Source organism: Heloderma suspectum, chromosome 2, assembly GCF_057233095.1.
Source record: "Heloderma suspectum isolate Gila_16-S chromosome 2, 16-S_ref, whole genome shotgun sequence".
Classification (NCBI taxonomy): Eukaryota; Metazoa; Chordata; class Lepidosauria; order Squamata; family Helodermatidae; genus Heloderma; species Heloderma suspectum.
The window spans coordinates 124,223,647-124,242,872 of NC_139459.1; the positions used below are offsets into that span (position 1 = coordinate 124,223,647).

Sequence of the window (19,226 nt, forward strand, 5' to 3'; positions counted from 1 at the left end):
GGGATGTAGATATCTCATGATAGCACTGGAGGTCTGAGTTCAAATGAGGAAGTCGTCTGTCTACTCATAGGGTTAGCAGTCTAGATTTCTGACATGCTTTCTACAGGCTTAAGACAGGAGAATGTTAGTGTCTCACTTTTGTTGGGGGGAGATACTTCTATATAGGGAATTTGTACAGGAGCCATATATCTCGGTGCTGTCTTCAGATCTGCCAGTCTCCATAGCCCATTAATATGGAAGACAACTGTGGAAAGCCTGGAGCCCTTCCAGGTTCTTTCTCCTTTAGTTTGAAGACAAATATATTTCCAAGCAAGACACTGAAATGTAGACTACAAAACTGAACATTTTTCCTGTTTGTTGCAGAACAGTCTTCTGGATTTAATCTGGATTTTGACGTCTCTGGGATCTATGGCTATGTTATGCTTGACAGTGTCCTCCCCTCATTAAGTGAGATCACATGTGCATTCTGGATGAAATCTTCCGATACCTCTAATTATGGGACTCCAATTTCTTATGCAGTGGAAAATGGAAGTGACAATGCATTTCTGCTTACAGATTACAACGGGTATATGAAATAGCAACAGTACTATCTTAACTTCTAGATCATCTTCAGTATTCGGGGGCGGAGGCTTAATTATCTTGGGGCAGAAATGTATTTTGCTGCTCACGCAAGCTAACGTCTTCACAGGTAGTTAGCCTCTTTAGCAAAGGTGGCACCAACCAAGTAGCATGGACTTCTCCATTATAAAGTACATGCACTGAAGTGTGGTTGGACAATTCCATAAAGAAACAAAATAGAGATGCATCATTAAAGCATGACACAGCCTTTGGAAACAACATTAAGGTTCAGGATCTTTCACCCAGAATATTCAAACACCCTCGTCTTGCGCCTGCGCTTTTTTTTCTTTTTGCGCTCAACATCTAAGGAAGGAAAATCAAAACCCATCAGTCAAGGTGCTAGTGCTGCCTTCCCCGACCTGGTGCTCTCCATATGGCTTGGACTACATCTTCCAGGATTCCTGACCTTTGGCCATGTTGGCTGGGGCTGATGGGAGTTGAAGTCCAAAACATCTGGAGGGCATGACATTGGCAGAGGCCATGCTAGGGAGAGACTATGAAATGGTGGTGAGGCTTAATCTCTTGCCAACACTAATCTTAGCTTAATTCTGAATTGTTTTTAAAAACAAGAACCAATAGAGTCTAGGAACTTCTAGGTTTGTTGCCTTTCATATTTAAACCAACGCTTTGTATACTGCATTGATTCTTACTTGGCAATGAAACCTTTTTGCTACTATTGGGGATATGCCAGTTCACGCATTACTTCCTGTGGAGCATAGCTGAGCCGTTTCATGTCGGGCAGTTTGAACCAGTCTTGCATCTGTGTAGAAAATAAACATTTTATTTCAAGAGGTTTACTTAAACCACTACAAACATTTACCTACAACTCAGTTACCCTCTCCCACCCCACCCCTCTCTCATTTAATGTAGGTGGGTTCTTTATGTGAATGGGAAGGAGAGTATTACTGATTGCCCTTCTGTGAATGATGGGAATTGGCATCATATTGCTGTCACCTGGACAAGCACTGATGGGGCCTGGAGAGTGTATATTGATGGAAAGTCATCTGATGGAGGCACTGGCTTATCCGTAGGCTCAGAAATCCCTGGTAATGGCTCCTTTCCTATTTATTCAATTATATTTCCTTTTCTTGCTATTACTTATTATGAGGCATTTTGACCGAGGGTTTTTTCCTTGTGATTTCCAGTGATAGGGTCCAATTCAAGTATCTTTTTTGTTCATTTATTTTCTAGAGTGCCTACAATAAGTAGGTACTGTACATAAATCAAAATAAAGACCCAGATTCTCTACATATAAATGTAAGAAGCTGCCTTATACCAAATCAGATCATTGCCCTATTTACTCCAGTGCTGTCTGCCCCAACTAGTGTAGCGAGCATGCACCCAACATGAAGCCATGGGATGTTCCTTACTTTGCACCTTACACCAGTTAGGATGATAGGACTGTGGTGTACTTTAATTCAGGTCAACAGTGAAAGGGTGACTGTCTGAAGCCTGCGTGAATTTAGGATTGGACTAGGGAGCAGAGACAGAGAGAATACTTGCACTTAAGTCCAGCATGGGGATTTATTTCCTTATTTTCTTGCTTTTAAAGGGAAAAAAACATAATAGTGACAAGTGGCAGAAGTCAAAACTGCTATGCATAGTGCTTCATAATTTTTTAAATATTGCCAGTTAGATGATTCATTCAGGCCTTATTCATAAATTACCTTTATCGTGACAGCTGCTTCCATGCCACTCCAATAAAGTATAAAGATAGGAACAACATGGTATATAGGTATGATGATATATGGCTGCTTCCCATGCCAGTACTGCCCCTCCTTGGTAGTACAGGAGTGGCTCCCATGATTTGGGCTGCACTGACCTCTTCTGGTCACCCACAAGTTGGGGAAGGGAGTAGTATTTGTCACCTACCGCAGACACTGGTGAATATCCCATCTTCTGTATTCCAGATTGCAGTTCAACCTATATAATTCAGTGGGTGACTTTTAAGAACCAAATCCACCCCTATCTGGGTAGCTCTACCTCTTCATCTTCATAGCCCTGCCCCACCTTCTCAGCAATCCACTTGATTGGCTGAAATTGCTAATAGAATAACAGTGAGTGGCATTCAGGATTTCATTAATCAGCCGCACTATCTTCTTCTTATGATGGTTTTCTCTTGTTGAATAGGTGGAGGAGCATTAGTGCTTGGACAAGAGCAAGACCAAAGAGGAGAAGGATTTAATCCAGCAGAATCTTTTGTTGGCTCAATCAGCCAGCTCAACATTTGGGGCTATGTTCTGTCTCCAGAACAGGTAAATACAGAGAATGTGATTCAGTTTCTTAAAAGAAACACTCACTTTTATTACATCACCTATCCCATGGCTGTCTCTCTGGATTATGGCCAACAATAGCCTTTTTTTTTTAGCTATATGAGTTGCATAAAACCAGGGCTGCAAACAGATTAATTAGTGAACAGGTTGACTACATCGATCTCCATTTCAATAGAAAAGAACAGTGATTGGTTCTTTAAATCCCGCTCTTTCTGGCTTCTTTGTCCCTTTGGTTGAAACATTCATTTTGATAATGCGGACTCTTTCCTTTTTGGCAGAAAACTCTTTGCTGAATTCTGCAGCTATCCAAACCAGCTGTAGCCACGCTGACATGAAAAGGAGTAAAGGTCTTCATTGCTTCTCATAAAATGAGAATGCACAATTAACATCTTATGGGTTGGTTCCAATGGGGTTGTTCTGCCAACAGAAGGGAAACCACTGGCAGAATGGATTTCCCTTCCCCCTGCAACTCCCTGCACACGCCTCAGTCTGGAGCAGATTTGGGGGGTGCACAGGGGGAAGGAGGGCTGGAGACTTTTGCTTACGTGATGTTGGATCCGAGCGTGGTTGATTTACTTGCTCCCTAAAGGGTTGGCATCCTGTCCCCAGCTGTCTCATTACAGATCTTTTTCTTGACTTTTCATCTTAAGCAGCTGTGTCTTCATTATGTACAACTCTTTCCAGCATTTTGTGATGGGCATCAGAAAAAAGAATTCCTCATTAAGCCCATAAGTAGGCTGACCATATTTCCTTGAGACAAAAACAGGATATTGGGATGACAAAAACGGGGCAGGGTTTTTATTACAGCGGAGAGTTCCGCTGTAATAAAAAAAATAGCTAACAGCCTGTTGAACCGAAATATGAGTCTGAAAAGTCCGAATCAAACTGAATGTAGGGCAGAAAGAATCTTGATGGACGGAATGATGGTAGAAATAACAGCAAGACTCACCCTGCTGGCTCCCACATGCTGAATGGGGCTTAGCGACCACCTCTTGAATTCCTCGCCACTGCAGACAAGCAAGGGGTCAGCATCTCATCATCGCTAGCTCAAGAAGCCTGGCTCTGACTGGATAAAGGAAATGGAACTTCCTCTTTCGTCACACTAGTAGTTTTACTAGTTCAGTTTTTTACAAAAAATTAAAAACGGGACAAAATTTACATTTATATTAAAATGACGAGACGGTCGGGAAATATGAAAAAAACGGTACTGTCCCGTTTAAAACGGTATGTATGGTCAGCCTACCCATAAGGCAACATAGCCGTTAATGTATATATCCAGAAAGTTTCCTTCTCAGTAGATGGTGTAGCCTGGTTCCATGGCCTTGAATCTTCTCAATAATCCAGAACTTCAAATCATTTTCATCATGTCCCATGTCCATGAAATGTTTCATCATAGGGGCCTGTAGTCTTCTGGAGCAGATGCAGCTCTTACACTCACAAATTCTTATTCTGATACCTCTAGTAGTCATCCCAACATATATCAGATTACAAGGACATTGAATATTGTAAATGTGTTACAATTTACAAATTCCTTTATATAATGATATCTGTTGCCAGAAGGTTCTAAAAAGGTCTTTTTAGAAAAAAGACACAGGTTGTTTGGTCTTGGTTCTATTATTTCTTAATGTTTTAGAACGATAAAGTTCATGAGAATGTATCACCATGGATTATGTTTTAATTGCTTAAGAAGCACAGTTGAAAAAAAACCTTCATTAGTCTTCACTAACCTAGTCTGTGCTGACTGGGAGTGATGGGAGTTGCAGTCCAACACATCTGGACGGTGCCAGGCTGGGGAAGGTTGACTTACAGAACCACAAAGTCCCGAGATATACGTTCCTAGATTCGGCTTACCGGGAATCAGTACAGATCTGAATGATTGCAGCTGCTCTGCATTCATGGTCCATTTTGACAATGGTCAAAAACTAAACTTAGTAGGAAAGGGGAAATCTGCCCATTTCTAATTAAAGTCCACCAAAAACAACAAAAGCACTGTTATCAGTTTCAGAGGCCTGCATATCATATCCTAGATTTGAAACTGTCACTAAGATGTCTGAAGTGGGGAGGAGGGAAATGTTTTGTTGTATTTGTTTCCAGCAAATTCCTACCAGTGCTAATTAACAAACTTGTATCTATCCCTTTCTTTTGAACTGTAAGGTGAAGTCCTTGGCTACCTCTTGTCCAGAGGACCTCCAAAAAGGCAACATATTGGCCTGGCCAGATTTTCTTCCTGGGGTTGTTGGAAGAGTGAAGATAGATTCCAAGAGCATATTCTGTTCTGGTTAGAACTTCTATCTCCTGAAAGTGTTATAATGCCATAGTTTTCATGTTATGTTCAGGAAAATCCTGGCATGCAGTCAGAGCTTTTCAGAGGTGCCTCAGTGGGAAAACCAGAAATGGCAGACAAATGTCCCTAAAACACAGTTTCTTTATCACTGCTGATCTTCCACCGCTGATTTTCTCTTGCAACAAGGCGTGTGTATTCTAGGATGTGTTCTCAGTTCATGGGGGACTATGATGAGGCCAAAGAGTAGCCAGCATTCTTCATGCAAACAGGGAGAGGGTCAGGCCACACAATGGAAGAATGGAGGAAAAATGAAGCCATTCATGGCAAGAAGATTTATTAACAAATTGATTATCAGGTTCTCAGTGTGTTTTGATCATCCATGCCCTTCCTCTAAGGAAAGTGCTGAGCACCCATTCGAAGTAATAATAGTTGAAACCACCAGCATTTTAGTATAATTCAGTCTGTAGCGAAACTTTTAGTAAACTGATCTCCACATTCATCATTTTATGCATTTAAATATTCATAAATAAGCTGCTAGTTAACTTCTAAGCTAGTTAAGTGTGTAAACATTGAACAAGATGATCTGCTTCGTACAAGCTTTGCTAAAGAATGAATTATGCCAGGGCTGGTTTCCACTTTTCTATTTCTAATTTCCCCTGGTGAAAAAGACACCAGGAATCCTGATAACCAGTTTGTCAATAAATCTTCTTGTACCTATTGGATTCATTTTTCTCCATGTTTAGCACCCCTCATTAATGGACTGTGCTTCACAGATTAATGTGCCAGAATCATGTATAATGTGCAGAGGTCCCATGGCAGACAAATCGGCAGAAAGAGTTCCCTGAAGGCAGAAACTTAGAAATCACTGATACACTGTATTTATTGGTGCTCCTTATGATAAATGAAACTTATGATACAATTATACCCATGGCCCACTGGCCTGCATAGATACATCTGATCATTTAATGACTGGAACATTCCGTCTTCATTCTTCAAATTCCTGTGTTGTGTAATAAATGTTCATTGGGAACTCGAGCAAAAATATTTATGGTTTCCTGGATTGAGATGTTGAAAGAGTGAAGTTTAGGACTGGGACAGAGGGAAGAGATTTCCAGTCATTCATTAGAACAGTGTTTTAAATTTCTCCTGGCTCCTTAGTCTGAGTTTTCATTTTGTTTTGTTTTTTCCTTGTAAAAAATTGTTTTAGGCTTACATGTTCATGTAGAGGATGCCTAGGGAAACATATCTCTCTCCCAGATCACCTTGTATAGTATCAAAGACCTGAGTGATCCGAGTAAGCCTCCACAATTAAAGTTGCTTGGAATGTTTGCAACTCTGTCATGCTCCAGGTCTTTAAAACTCATGCTCCGACCTCTCTGCATTACAAAGCCCACATGGATGAGATACAGCATCCCCACCCCCAAGTTTTGCTCACCTGAAGAATGCAATAACTTCAACTACTTGGTGGTGATGCTAATGAAATCTTATGTAACACAGCAATTTGGGGTTGCTGGAGCTCTTAAATGCTCTTTACCCATGTTTATTTCAGTTAATTTGTGTGTACATGTTTCTTTTTTCTCAGATTGCCAGCCCTTAGAAGGCTCCATACCTCACCTGAGAACTTCATCCACTGCTTTAAAACCAGGATCGAAAGTCTCCGTCTTTTGTGATCCAGGTTTCCACATAGTGGGAAATTCTGTCCTGCATTGTCTAAATTTAGGACAGTGGGCACAACCTCTACCACAGTGTGAAAGTAAGTGGATAGTCTTTGCAATTTTAACTTCAGGATAAACCGCAGTGTTGGGGCTAATTTTATTCTGGTATTCCAGTGTCTGGGTCACACATGGGACACACAGTGCACACCCCAACCCATTGCACTGACACTATGAGCTTCTACACATGGGGCTTTTGTCCTGCAATTGAGATTGGCTACTCACGGAAGTTTGCAGGTCCTTTACATGGCGTTGTCAGCCTCCAGGACCTCTCCCATGTCTTCTAACCTTTATCCCATTTTTTTTAAAGATTGGAGATAATGAGCCATTAAAATACAGCATGTTGAATTTCTCCGTGAAAAGAGGAAGTTGCACAATAATAGGAGCCCTACGGCACTGCTATCTAGTGGCTGTATAATGAAATATGGAATTTGCAGATAAGGTGGGGAGAAGGGAAGCACATGTAAAGGGCCAATCTTAATCCCACAAAGAATCCAGAAGCAGAAGCCCTGGTAAAATTGCAGGATAAAAAGCCTCTTGTGTGGAGAAGCCCTATTTCTCCCTCAATATTCCATTCTTTCCCAAACTACTTGTATGACCGTTTTTCCAGTGCTTGTGATTTCCATTATAACTCTTACTGGTAGAAGTGGTGTTAAAGCTGCAGAACCTGTTTTGCAATAGTTTCCCCACCTTCTTTTCCCCACTCTTCTCAAGTCTTTCTCCTCCGTCTTTCATTCCTTGCTCTTTTCCTGGCACTAATTTTTATGGGATTTGCAGTCAGGAAAAACAAACAAAAACAAACCTCAAAAACAGCATCATAACCTAACCCATCTTCTTCCCTTCTCCCACCCATGACTGTCTCCTTCTCCTCAGTGATCCCCCCTCTCCCTGGCTATGTTTAAATTAACAGCCTCTTGTAGAAAAGCTTTTAATCGGGAGTGAGGAGGGAGCGCAATTTAAATTGTAGAATGGATGGGCTAAAACTTTTCCTGCCCATCTCCCCCACTCACCCCCAACACACACACACACACCCCTCTTTCTTCCCAGCTGATTTCCTCCCAGTGGTGGATTACTTCTCAGATCCCCACCTGGAGAAAAATGGCTAGGGAGAAGTGGTTCCCACGGAGAGGCAGAGGAAAGATTCAGTGCCTCCTTTCTGCCCATCCATCCTGCATATTAAGTGGATTTCAGCTCTGTAACTGTACACCTATATTGGAAGTCAGTGGCAACCCAATTCTGATACATGGGTATGCTGCCATCATGTCTAGAAAACAATTCTTATACAATTACTAGAAAAAAAATTAATGCTTCTAAAAATACCCTGAAATGTGCAACACATTTCATGAAATGTGCTATATTAGATTGGAAATAAGAGGTGCATAGTCACGAGAACATAACAACACTTTGCTACCCTGCAGGAGGCAACAGTATTCAAATGATAGGACCTGGCAATAGAGGGTTATGCAAATATACCGAAGTTCACACATTTTGCTGGTGTGTTCTTTTTCAGGATGAGAGCTGCCCCCTGCTGTTGCCCTACTTCACTTTCACCCCTTTACAAGCTGCTTTCTCAAATTCTTTTCAGTTTTGAAAGAAACTTGCAGTGTGGCTGGGGTCAGGTGGAGATGTTGCAGTTCCAAAAGTGAAGGAAAAAGACCCATTTCATATACTTCTCTAGCTTATAACCTAGGGGCCAAAGACATTGACTTCTGTAGACTGTATCTACACTTGTCTTTATCGTCACTTGTCTGTATCGTCACTGTATCGTCACAACAAGTGACGATAGTTGGAAAGATATTCTTTCCAGCGGTTAAGACAGCTAAGGGAGGGGCTGTAGCTCAGTGGTAGAGCACATGCAGAAGGTCCCAGGTTTGATCCCCGGCATTGCCAGGTAGGCCTGGACAAACTCCTGCCTAAAACCCTGCCATTGCCAGTCAGTGTCAACAATACTGGGCTAGATGGACCCATGGTCTGACTCAGAATAAGGCAGCTTCCTATGGTCCTACGCTCATGTCAACTGTATCAAGAAGAGATTAAACAAATATGTCTCATCTAATTCTTTTATTCATTGTCGACATGCAGGGATTAGCTGCGGGGTGCCTCCACCTTTAGAAAATGGCTTTTACTCTGCTGAGGACTTCTTTGCTGGAAGTACTGTGACCTACCAGTGCAACAGTGGTTACTACTTGTTGGGAGACTCAAGGATGCCATGCACAGACAGTGGAAGCTGGACTGTTATTTCAGCTTCTTGTCTTGGTGAGTTCGTGAGCAAATCCCAGCTCAGTCATTGCCCCCCCTCCCAAGACCCATTGATTCAGATGTGAGCTAAGCCAGGCTGAATAAGCATATAGGCCAGCACCCAGAGAGCTTCTTTAGGTGAAACTGAGGTTGTGCATTCACCAGTGGAATGCTTAAAATCCTTTTTCCCTTCAAAGAGCAGACCCCTCCCATGCCATATTATAAATTGCTTTCTAAAGGCCCCCACTTTCAAAGGCAGCTTGCTATGAAGCATGGGAGCAGCTGTTCAAGATGCATAACCTACAATCCTTCTTGCGGACACAGAATTTTGGATGTGGGTCTTTTGGAACCCAGTAGTAGGATACATGTGGCCCACCATGCTTTTCCTTTCCAAGCATGTTGGCTTATACATTTCACAATGTCCTTCAGCTTACATCTCAGGCTGAACTTAGTTAAATAAGTTTCGAGGCATTGCTTACAATAGCAAGAATACATGTTTGCATTTTTGTCATCACCCAGCATCTGTTTTGATAAGTTTTGTTATGTCTTTATAAAGCGACTGTGTTCGTAAAGAAAAGGGAAAAAGCAAGCCTTCTAGAGTTTTCCGTGTGTTGTTTTTAATAGATCTTGGTGGTATGAAAGTCTCTATATTTGTATAAAGCAACAGAGCCAGATTGAGAATCCCTGAGACAGTAGTAATATCTAGACCACCAAAAGTGACATTACTATGATTATTATTAATCTAGTGCCATCAGTGTATATGGCAATTTAGAGAATAATATAACCACAGGATAGGTCAACATTCCCTTGCAATCTAAATTTAAATCAGGATTGGGAGGTAGGAAAGGTAAATGATGGGAGCGAGGGGAAGGGGGAGGCAAAGATAGGAACAGAGGAATGGGAGCAAATGCAGTCATATGCTCTTTGGCTTGTATCATATTGTATTTTATTTTAAATACTGTATTGTATTTTATATTTTAACTATTTGTATGGCATTTTAGTCTTTGAATTGTTTGTAATCCACCCAGAAAACATTGGTTATTGGGAAGATTAAAAATATAACCAATAAATAAATAAACACATTTCAGATAAAGGAGAGGGCTAAAGGGGTACTGCTATACAGAGGTTTGGTTGTGGTCGGAAGAAAGTAAAAGAGAAATGGCACCATTTTGGTGTTCTGGGAGGGACGTCTGGTATAAGAATCAGTGAGAATAGAGGGAGGCTTTTAAGAGAGCAGGAGACCTTCAGGGTGTCTCTGGCTGGAAAAGTTTGAGAAGCAAAGATCACAAAAAGAAACAGAGACGGATATGAGTACAGAAAAACAGGAAAAAATACTGGTAACCAACACTACTCTATTTTTTGTAGATGTTGATGAATGTGCAGTTGGCTCAGACTGTGACCCACATGCTTCCTGTCTTAACACAAATGGGTCCTACATTTGCACCTGCATTCACCCCTATAGAGGAGATGGCAAGAAATGTGCAGGTAAAGGAGCAGGGGTGTGTATGGGAGTAGAAAGTAGCCCAACTTGTATTCTATATAAATACAGCAGCATTATGTTTTAGTTGTGGTTTGCTTCCCATTAAAGTGCCAAATTATGTCCTTCACAAAGTCAATAGCAAAACCCAGGTGAATTTGAATGGAGCTGAAGTGAAGGTGAAGTTGAACAATATTGCTTTCTTCCAGGAAGAACATACTGCTTTCAAAATGCATGTTAAAAGTCCGTTTTCATTTTAAGATGAAGCAAAATTACAATTCTTTATCAAATCAACAACAAATGTATGTTGTTGTTCAGTCGTTCAGTCATCTCTGACTCTTCGTGACCCCATGGACCATAGCACGCCAGGCCTTCCTATCCTGCGCTCTCTCCCAGAGTGTGCTCAAGTCCATATTCATTGCATCAGTGATGCTATCTAGCCATCTCATCCTCTGCCATCCCCTTTTCCTTTTGCCTTCAGTCTTTCCCAGCATCACCTGGTCTTTTCCAGGGAGTTTTCTCTTCGCATTAGGTGGCCAAAATACTTGAGCTTCAGCTTCAGTATCTGTCCTTCCAATGAGCAGTCAGGGTTGATTTCCTTTAGGATTGACTGATTTGACCTCCTTGCAGTCCAGGGGTCTTCTCCAGCACCACAGTTCGAAAGCATCAATTCTTCAGTGCTCAGCCTTCCTTATAGTCCAGCTCTCACAGCCACACATTACTACTGGGAAAACCATAGCTTTGATTATACGGACCTTTGTCGGCATGCCCAACTATACAAAGCCAGAGCATGCCCAAGGTGATGTCTCTGCTTCTTACTATGCTGTCTAGGTTTGCCATAGCTTTCCTCCCAAGGAGCAAGCGTCTTTTAATTTCATGGCTACAGTCACCGTCTGCGGTGATCTTGGAGCCCAAGAAAATAACATCTGTCACTGCTTCCATTTCTTCCCCTTCTATATGCCAGGAAGGGATGGGGCCAGATGCCATGATCTTAGTTTTTTTAATGTTGAGTTTCAAACCAGCTTTTGCACTCTCCACTTTCACCCTCAACAAGAGGCTCTTTAGATCCTCTTCGCTTTCTGCCATTAGGGTGGTATCATCTGCGTATCTGAAGTTGTTGACCATTCTCCTGGCAATCTTAATTCCGACCTGTGATTCATCCAACCCGGCATTTCTCATGATGTACTCTGCATATAAGTTAAATAAGCAGGGTGACAATATACAACCTTGTCGTACTCCTTTCCCAATTTTGAACCAATCAGTTGTTCCATGTCTGGTTCTTACTGTTGCTTCTTGACCCTCGTACAGGTTTCTCAGGAGACAGGTAAAGTGGTCTGGTACTCCCGTCTCTTTAAGAATTTGCCACAGTTTGTTGTGATCCACGCAATCAAAGGCTTTAGCGTAGTCAATGAAGCAGAACTAGACATTTTTCTGGAATTCTCTTGCTTTCTCCATGATCCAGCGAATGTTGGCGATTTGATCTCTCGTTCCTCTGCCTCTTCGAAACCCAGCTTGTACTTCCGGTAGTTCTCGGTTCGCATACTGCTGAAGCCTAGCTTGTAGGATTTTGAGCATAACCTTGCTGGCATGTGAAATGAGCGCAATTGTACGGTAGTTTGAACACTCTTTGGCGTTGCCTTTCTTTGAATTGGAATGTAAACTGACCTTTTCCAGTCTTGTGGCCACTGTTGAGTGTTCCAAATTTGTTGGCATATTGAGTGAAGCACTTTAACAGCATCATCTTTTAGGATTTTAAATAGCTCAGCTGGAATACTGCCATCTCCATTAGCTTTGTTGCTAGTAATGCTTCCTAAGGCCCACTTGACTTCAGTTTCTACGATGTCCGGCTCAAGTTCAGTGACCGCACTATCATGGCTATCAGGGACATTCAGATCTTTCCTGTATAGTTCTTCTGTGTATTCTTGCCACCTCTTCTTAATCTCCTCTGCTTCTGTTAGGTCCCTGCCTTCTTTGTCCTTTATCATGCCCGTCTTTGCACAAAACGTTCCCTTGAGATCTCCGATTTTCTTGAAGAGATCTCTAGTCTTTCCCATTCTGTTGTTTTCCTCGATTTCTTTGTATTGTTCATTTAGGAAGGCCTTCTTGTCTCTCCTTGCTATTCTCTGGAACTCTGCATTCAGTTGGATATATCTTCCCCATTCTCCCTTGCTTTTCACTTCTCTTCTTTCCTCAGCTACTTGTAAAGCCTCATCAGACAGCCACTTTGCTTTCTTGCATTTCTTTTTCTTTGGGACGGATTGAGTTGCTGCCTCCTGAACAATGTTACGGACCTGCGTCCATAGCGCCTCAGGCACTCTGTCTATCAGGTCTAATCCCTTAAATCTATTCCTCACCTCCACTGTATATTCATCAGGGATATGATTTACGTCATACCCAAATGGTTTAGTGGTTTTCCCTACGTTCTTCAATTTAAGCCGAAATTTTGCAAGGAGCAGTTCATGATCTGTGCCACAGTCAGCTCCAGGTCTTGTTTTTACTGACTGTATAGAGCTTCTCCATCTTTGGCTGCAAAGGACATAATCAATCTGATTTCGATATTGACCATCTGGTGATGTCCATGTGTAGAGTTGTCTCTTGTGCTGTTGGAAAAGTGTGTTTGCTATGATCAGCGTGTTCTCTTGGCAAAACTCTATGAGCCTTTGTCCTGCTTCATTTTGTACACCAAGGCCATGCTTGCCTGTTATCCCAGTGATTTCTTGACTTCCTACTTTAGCATTCCAATCCCCTACGATGAAGAGGACATATTTTTTTGGTGTTAGTTCTAGAAGGTGTTGTAGGTCTTCATAGAACCGATCAACCTCACCTTCTTCGGCCTCAGTGGTTGGGGTATAGGCCTGAATTACTGTGATGTTGAATGGTTTGCCTTGGATTCGTACTGAGATCATTCTATCGTTTTTGAGATTGTACCCCAGTACTGCTTTTCCCACCCTTTTGTTGACTATGAGTGTTCCTCCATTTCTTCTAAGGGATTCTTGCCCACAGTAGTAGATATAATGGTCACCTGAATTAAATTCGCCCATGCGTGTCCATTTCAGTTCGCTGATTCCCAAGATGTTGATGTTCAGTCTTGCCATCTCATGTTTGACCACCTCCAGCTTACCTTGATTCATTGATCTTACATTCCAGGTTCCTAAACAATATTGTTCTTTACAGCATCGGATTTTCTTTTCACCACCAGACACATCCACAGCTGGGTGTCCTTTCGGCTTTGGCCCAGCCGCTTCACTCTTTCTGGTGCTACTTGGAAATACCCTCTGCTCTTCCCCAGTAGTATATTGGACACCTTCCGACCTGAGAGGCTCATCTTCCGGCGGTGTCTCTTTTAGCCTTGTGATACGTTCCATGGGGTTTTCTTGGCAAGAATATTGGAGTGGGTTGCCATTTCCTTCTCCAGTGGACCACATTTTGTCAGAACTCTCTGCCATGACCTGTCCGTCTTGGGTGGCCCTGCATGACATAGCTTATGGCTTCACTGAGTTACACAAGCCCCTTCGCCACAACAAGGCAGTGATCCATGAAACAAATGTATAGCTTCCTTCAAACTAAATCAAAACTTTTAAATACCCATGGGTGCTTTACATGACATTGTCATCCTCCAGGGCCTCTCCCATTCTTTGCAACCATTACAGCAGGGGTGGTGGTGTCCCTAACAAGGAAAGTCTGGTATTTCTGTGAATGGCAGCATGAGACCCTGCTGTATTCGTGCAATTCCACTATTTGTGCAGTTCCAGCCACATCGTGGTTGTGTAATGGAACATATAGAAAGGCAGAGGAAGAAAAACCCTGGGAAAGAAAAAAACACATATAAAGGCACAGTCCTATGGGTTGTGCCCTGGGTACTTATAAGCCCCCGAAGTCAGAGGCTTATGAGTACCCTATGCAGAGAGGTAGGTGCCTCGTGTCTCCCGTACTGCGTTTTAACTAGACGGGCGACCGCGTGTCTAATGGAGGCTTCAGGAAGGGGGAGCGAAGGAGGCTGGGGTGGCGATAGGAAACAGTGTAATCCAGCCGCCCCGGCCTCTTCCCATCCCTGCCCCAGGAATGCATCCTTTTCCACACTGGCAACGAGGGGGCAGGGAGCCCTGTTTCCTGGCTCCCAGCTCAGAACCCTGTCTTCAAGCACAGAGCCAGGAATCTGAAAAATCCTATGTCCCCCAGACACTGTCTAAGAGACATAGGATTATTCCCTAAAGGAGCCAATCTTAATCCCACAAAGAATCAAGAAGAAGAAGCAAAGAATCAAGAAGCCTTGGTAAAGTGGCAGTTTAAAAGCCTCATGTAGAAAAGCCCTATGAGTTGGTTTGCTTTTTTCAGTTATTCTCTCTCGAATGTTATTTCACATAATCATAGAATAGTAGGTCTGGAAAGGGCCATCGAGTCCAACCCCCCGCTCAGTGCAGGAATCCAAGTCAGAGCATGCCTGACAGATGGCTGTCCAGCCTTGTCTTGAATGCCTCCAGTGTGGGAGAGCCCACTACCTCCCTAGGTAAACTAACTATTTCACCATAGTTAGGTTTCAAAACAAATGGGAAGAACATGGAATAATAATGTTTTTCTCTCCTGGTGAATATCAAGATACATTTCTGTAGGAACCCTGTTTCCATTTCTGTAGCTTCACTCCATGGAAGAGAGCTGCAACACATATGCAGAAAAAGGAATGCTTTGAATAGATGCATCGGGATGGATTGTTTTCCACATTCTTTGGTCACATACATTGCAAAAAGGCACAATAGTAAAAAAGGGGGTTGATCTGTGTCTAGAATCTAGGTTTATATTCCATTACACCCTATATAAGGAAAAGAGGATGGATATGAATTATGATTGGAATATTATTAGACCTGGTAAGGAAACAAATTTCTTTCCATTCAAGGTGGCCCAGCTGCAGTAGCAATGAAGTTTCTGCAAAGAAAAATGTAGTTGGAAATATTCTTCAAAGTGTCCCTTAAAGTGTGTGCCTTCCCCTGCTCTTGTAACTGGGCCTTTCTTTTCCTTCAAAGTTGCCTGCTTAAATGTTGCACGATTTGTTTTCATTTTTAAGCACATGAGCCACACCTGATGTCAGTAAGCTCTGTTTTACCTTGTATCTGATTCCAAAGAACCAGTAAAATGCAAACGTCCAGGAGACCCTGAGCATGGCCACTCACGTGGCAACAGCTACAGTGTTGGTAGCGAAATCAGTTTCTCATGTGACAAGGGCTACCAGCTGAAAGGAGTGAATAAAGTTACATGTTTGGAGCCTGGGGAATGGAGCCACCTGGTGCCATACTGTGAAGGTATTGTTTTCTGCATGTTTATTCTGATAGGTACAGATAGAAACATAGCAGCTGAAACAGAAATGTTGATCAGTTCGGTGTCTAGCTGGCTGAAATTGGTTGTCCCAGAAAAGCTCTCCAAAGGTTATTTAGCATTCATAAACCTGCTTCCAAAGATGCCAGTTTTGGGTTGAGGATATTTATTTATTTATTTATTTATTTCATTTCTATACCACCCAATAGCCGAAACTCTCTGGGCGGTTCACAAAAATTAAAACCAAAGAGCACACAATAAAACAATTTAAAATATATAGAACATTAAAAACACAATATAACAATACAACCACGATAAAACCTAGCAGCAGTGAAGGAGTTTAAAATACAAATTTAAAACAGCAAAGCTAAAAGTTTAGAAAGCTAAAATGCTTGGGAAAATAAAAAGGTCTTCACCTGGCGCCGAAAGGAATACAATGTAGGTGCCAGGCGAACCTCACCAGGGAGCTCATTCCAGAGCCAGGGTGCCACAGCAGAAAAAGCCCTCCTCCTAGTAGCCACCCGCCTCACTTCCTTTGGCAGGGCCTCACGGAGAAGGGCCGCTGATGATGATCTCACGGTCCGGGCAGGCACATATGGAAGGAGGCGATCCTTCAGATAACCTGACCCCAAGCCATTAAGGGCTTTAAATGTTAATACCAGCACTTTGAATCGGGCCCGGAAATGGACTGGCAGCCAGTGCAGCTGGAAAAGTACTGGCGTAATATGAGCTCGCAGGCCAGTCCCTGTTAACAATCTTGCTGCCCTATTTTGGACCAGCTGAAGTTTCTGGACCGTTTTCAAAGGCAGCCCCACGTATAATGCATTGCAGTAATCCAGATGAGAAGTTATCAGAGCATGGATAACTGTAGCTAGGCTATCTCTGTCCAGATAAGGGCGTCGTTGGTATACCAGCCTAAGCTGATAAAAAGTGCTCCCTGCCACTGAGTTCACCTGTGCCTCAAGTGACAGTTCTGGATCCAAGAGCACCCCCAAACTATGAACGTGATCCTTTAGGGGGAGTGCAACCCCCTCCAGAACAGGTTGAATATCACCTAGCCGGGCAGACGAACCACCCACTAACAGTACCTCCGTCTTGTCTGGATTGAGTTTCAGTTTATTGGCCCTCATCCAGTCCATTACTGTGCCCAGGCACTGATTCAGAACAGCCACTGCCTCACCTGGGTTTGATGAGAAAGAGAGGTAGAGCTGGGTGTCATCCGCATATTGATGGCACCTCGGCCCACCCCTCTGGATAACCTCCCCCAGCGGTTTCATGTAGATGTTAAACAGCATAGGGGATAAAATAGAGCCCTGTGGAACCCCATGGCACAATTGCGATGGCACAAAGCAATAATCCCCCAGCACCACCTTCTGGAATCAGCCATCCAAGTAGGAGCGGAACCACTGTAGTGCAGTGCCTCCAACTCCCAACCCAGACAACCTATCCAGAAGGATACCATGGTCGATGGTATCGAAAGCCGCTGAGAGGTCCAGAAGAATCAACAGGGTCGCACTCCCCTTGTCCTTCTTCCGGCAGAGGTCATCCCACAGGGTGACCAAGGCAGTTTCCGTTCCAAAACCAGGCCTGAAGCCCGATTGAAATGGATCTAGATAATCCGTTTCATTCAACAGTGCCTGGAGCTGTCCTACAACCACCCGCTCAAGCACCTTGCCCAGGAAGGGGATGTTGGCCACTTGCCTATAATTATTAACATCCTCTGGGTCCAGGTTAGGCTTTCTCAGGAGTGGTCTAATTACCGCCTCTTTTAAAGCGGCAGGCACCACTCCCTCTCTCAAGGAGGAATTTACAACCTCCTGGACCCAGCCAGACATCCCCTCCTTATTTGATTTAATAAGCCATGAAGGGCAAGGGTCAAGCACACAAGTGGTCGATCGGACTTGGCCAAGCACCTTGTCCGCATCCTCAGGCCTCAGTAACTGAAACTCATCCAATAAAGCTGGACCAGACGGTGCTCTGAACGCCTCTACCAATGGAACTGCATTAATCGTGGTGTCCAATTCATGACGAATCTGAGCGACTTTATCTTCAAAGTGCCTTGCAAACTCGTCACAGCGTGCCACCGAGGGTTCCACCATCTCTCGCCCTGTCCAGAATGTAACAGGCCGCGAACTACTCGGAAAATCTCTGCTGGACGACACTGAGAAGATGCAGTGCTGGTGAAAAAGAACTGTCTCTTTTCCACCCTCACCGCCATAGAGTAGGCTTGATAGTGGGCTCTTACCTGTGTTCGGTGAGACTCAGCACAAGTTTTCCTCCACCTGCGTTCTAGCCGTCTCCCCTCTTGCTTCATTGCCCTCAGCTCAGGTGTATACCAAGGAGCTGGCCAGGCTCTGCTCAGAGGGAGAGGGCGCTTGGGCACGATCATGTCAACCGCCCGAGTCATCTCTGCATTCCACAGAGCGACCTGGGCTTCGACAGGAGCACCAGCCATACCAGCAGGAAAATCCCTCAGAGCCCTCTGGAATCCATCAGAATCCATTAATCTCTGGGGGCAGACCATTTTAATAGGTCCCCCACCCTTGCAGAGGGGGAAGGCTGCCAGGAGTCTAAACCTCAGCAGGAAGTGATCGGACCATGACAAAGGAACAGATGTTAGTTCCTCCACTTTCAGATCACCATCCTCCTGCCCAGTCGAGAAAACCAGATCAAGCGTGTGTCCTTTTATATGCTTTGGGCCGATGACATGTTGGGACAGCCCCATGGTTGTCATGGCGGCCATGAAGTCCTGAGCCGCCCCGGATACAGCGGCCTCGGCATGGAAGTTGAGATGCCCCAGGACCATCATCCTAGGGGTCCTCAACACCAAGTCCGAGACCACCTCCGTCAGCTCAGGCAGGGAGTCTGATGGGCAGCAGGGTGTGTGGTACACCAACAGAATCCCTAATCTGTCCCAGGTACCCAACACAAGGTACAAGCACTCAAGATCTGCACTCGAATGAGCAGGAAGCCTGGAGAGGGAGATTGAATTCCTATAGACTACAGCAACCCCCTCTCCCCGACCCTCAAGTCGGTGTTGGTGCTGCACCGAGTACCCAGGGGGGCACAGCTGGGAGAGAGTGACCCCTCCTAGTTCCCCCACCCAGGTCTCAGTAATGCATACCAGGTCAGCTCTCTCATCCACAATCAAATCATGGATGAGGGAGATTTTATTTTGGGCCGACCTGGCATTCAGCAGCAGCACCACCAGACCCGAGGGCAAACTGGTAAGGCTGCCAGGAACCATCGGGTTGGGGGAAGAACCAGAAGAGGGGACAGCTGTAAAGTGTCTAGCCCCTCTTCTCCTCAGCTGGCCT

At 43.8% G+C, this 19,226-nt stretch overlaps 1 protein-coding gene across 2 annotated transcripts in view; it reads left to right on the forward strand.

The window, feature by feature from the left end:
* SVEP1 (sushi, von Willebrand factor type A, EGF and pentraxin domain containing 1) overlaps positions 1 to 19,226 on the forward strand; it is a 154,541-nt gene that overhangs the window by 89,647 nt on the left and 45,668 nt on the right. For both annotated transcript variants that reach the window (XM_084834685.1, XM_084834684.1), the window contains exons 26-33: positions 364 to 565; positions 1,489 to 1,664; positions 2,749 to 2,873; positions 5,046 to 5,169; positions 6,758 to 6,928; positions 8,970 to 9,143; positions 10,491 to 10,610; positions 15,720 to 15,896. In XM_084834685.1, coding sequence (XP_084690811.1) covers positions 364 to 565; positions 1,489 to 1,664; positions 2,749 to 2,873; positions 5,046 to 5,169; positions 6,758 to 6,928; positions 8,970 to 9,143; positions 10,491 to 10,610; positions 15,720 to 15,896 — 1,269 coding nt within the window. The remainder of the gene's footprint in view (positions 1 to 363; positions 566 to 1,488; positions 1,665 to 2,748; positions 2,874 to 5,045; positions 5,170 to 6,757; positions 6,929 to 8,969; positions 9,144 to 10,490; positions 10,611 to 15,719; positions 15,897 to 19,226) is intronic.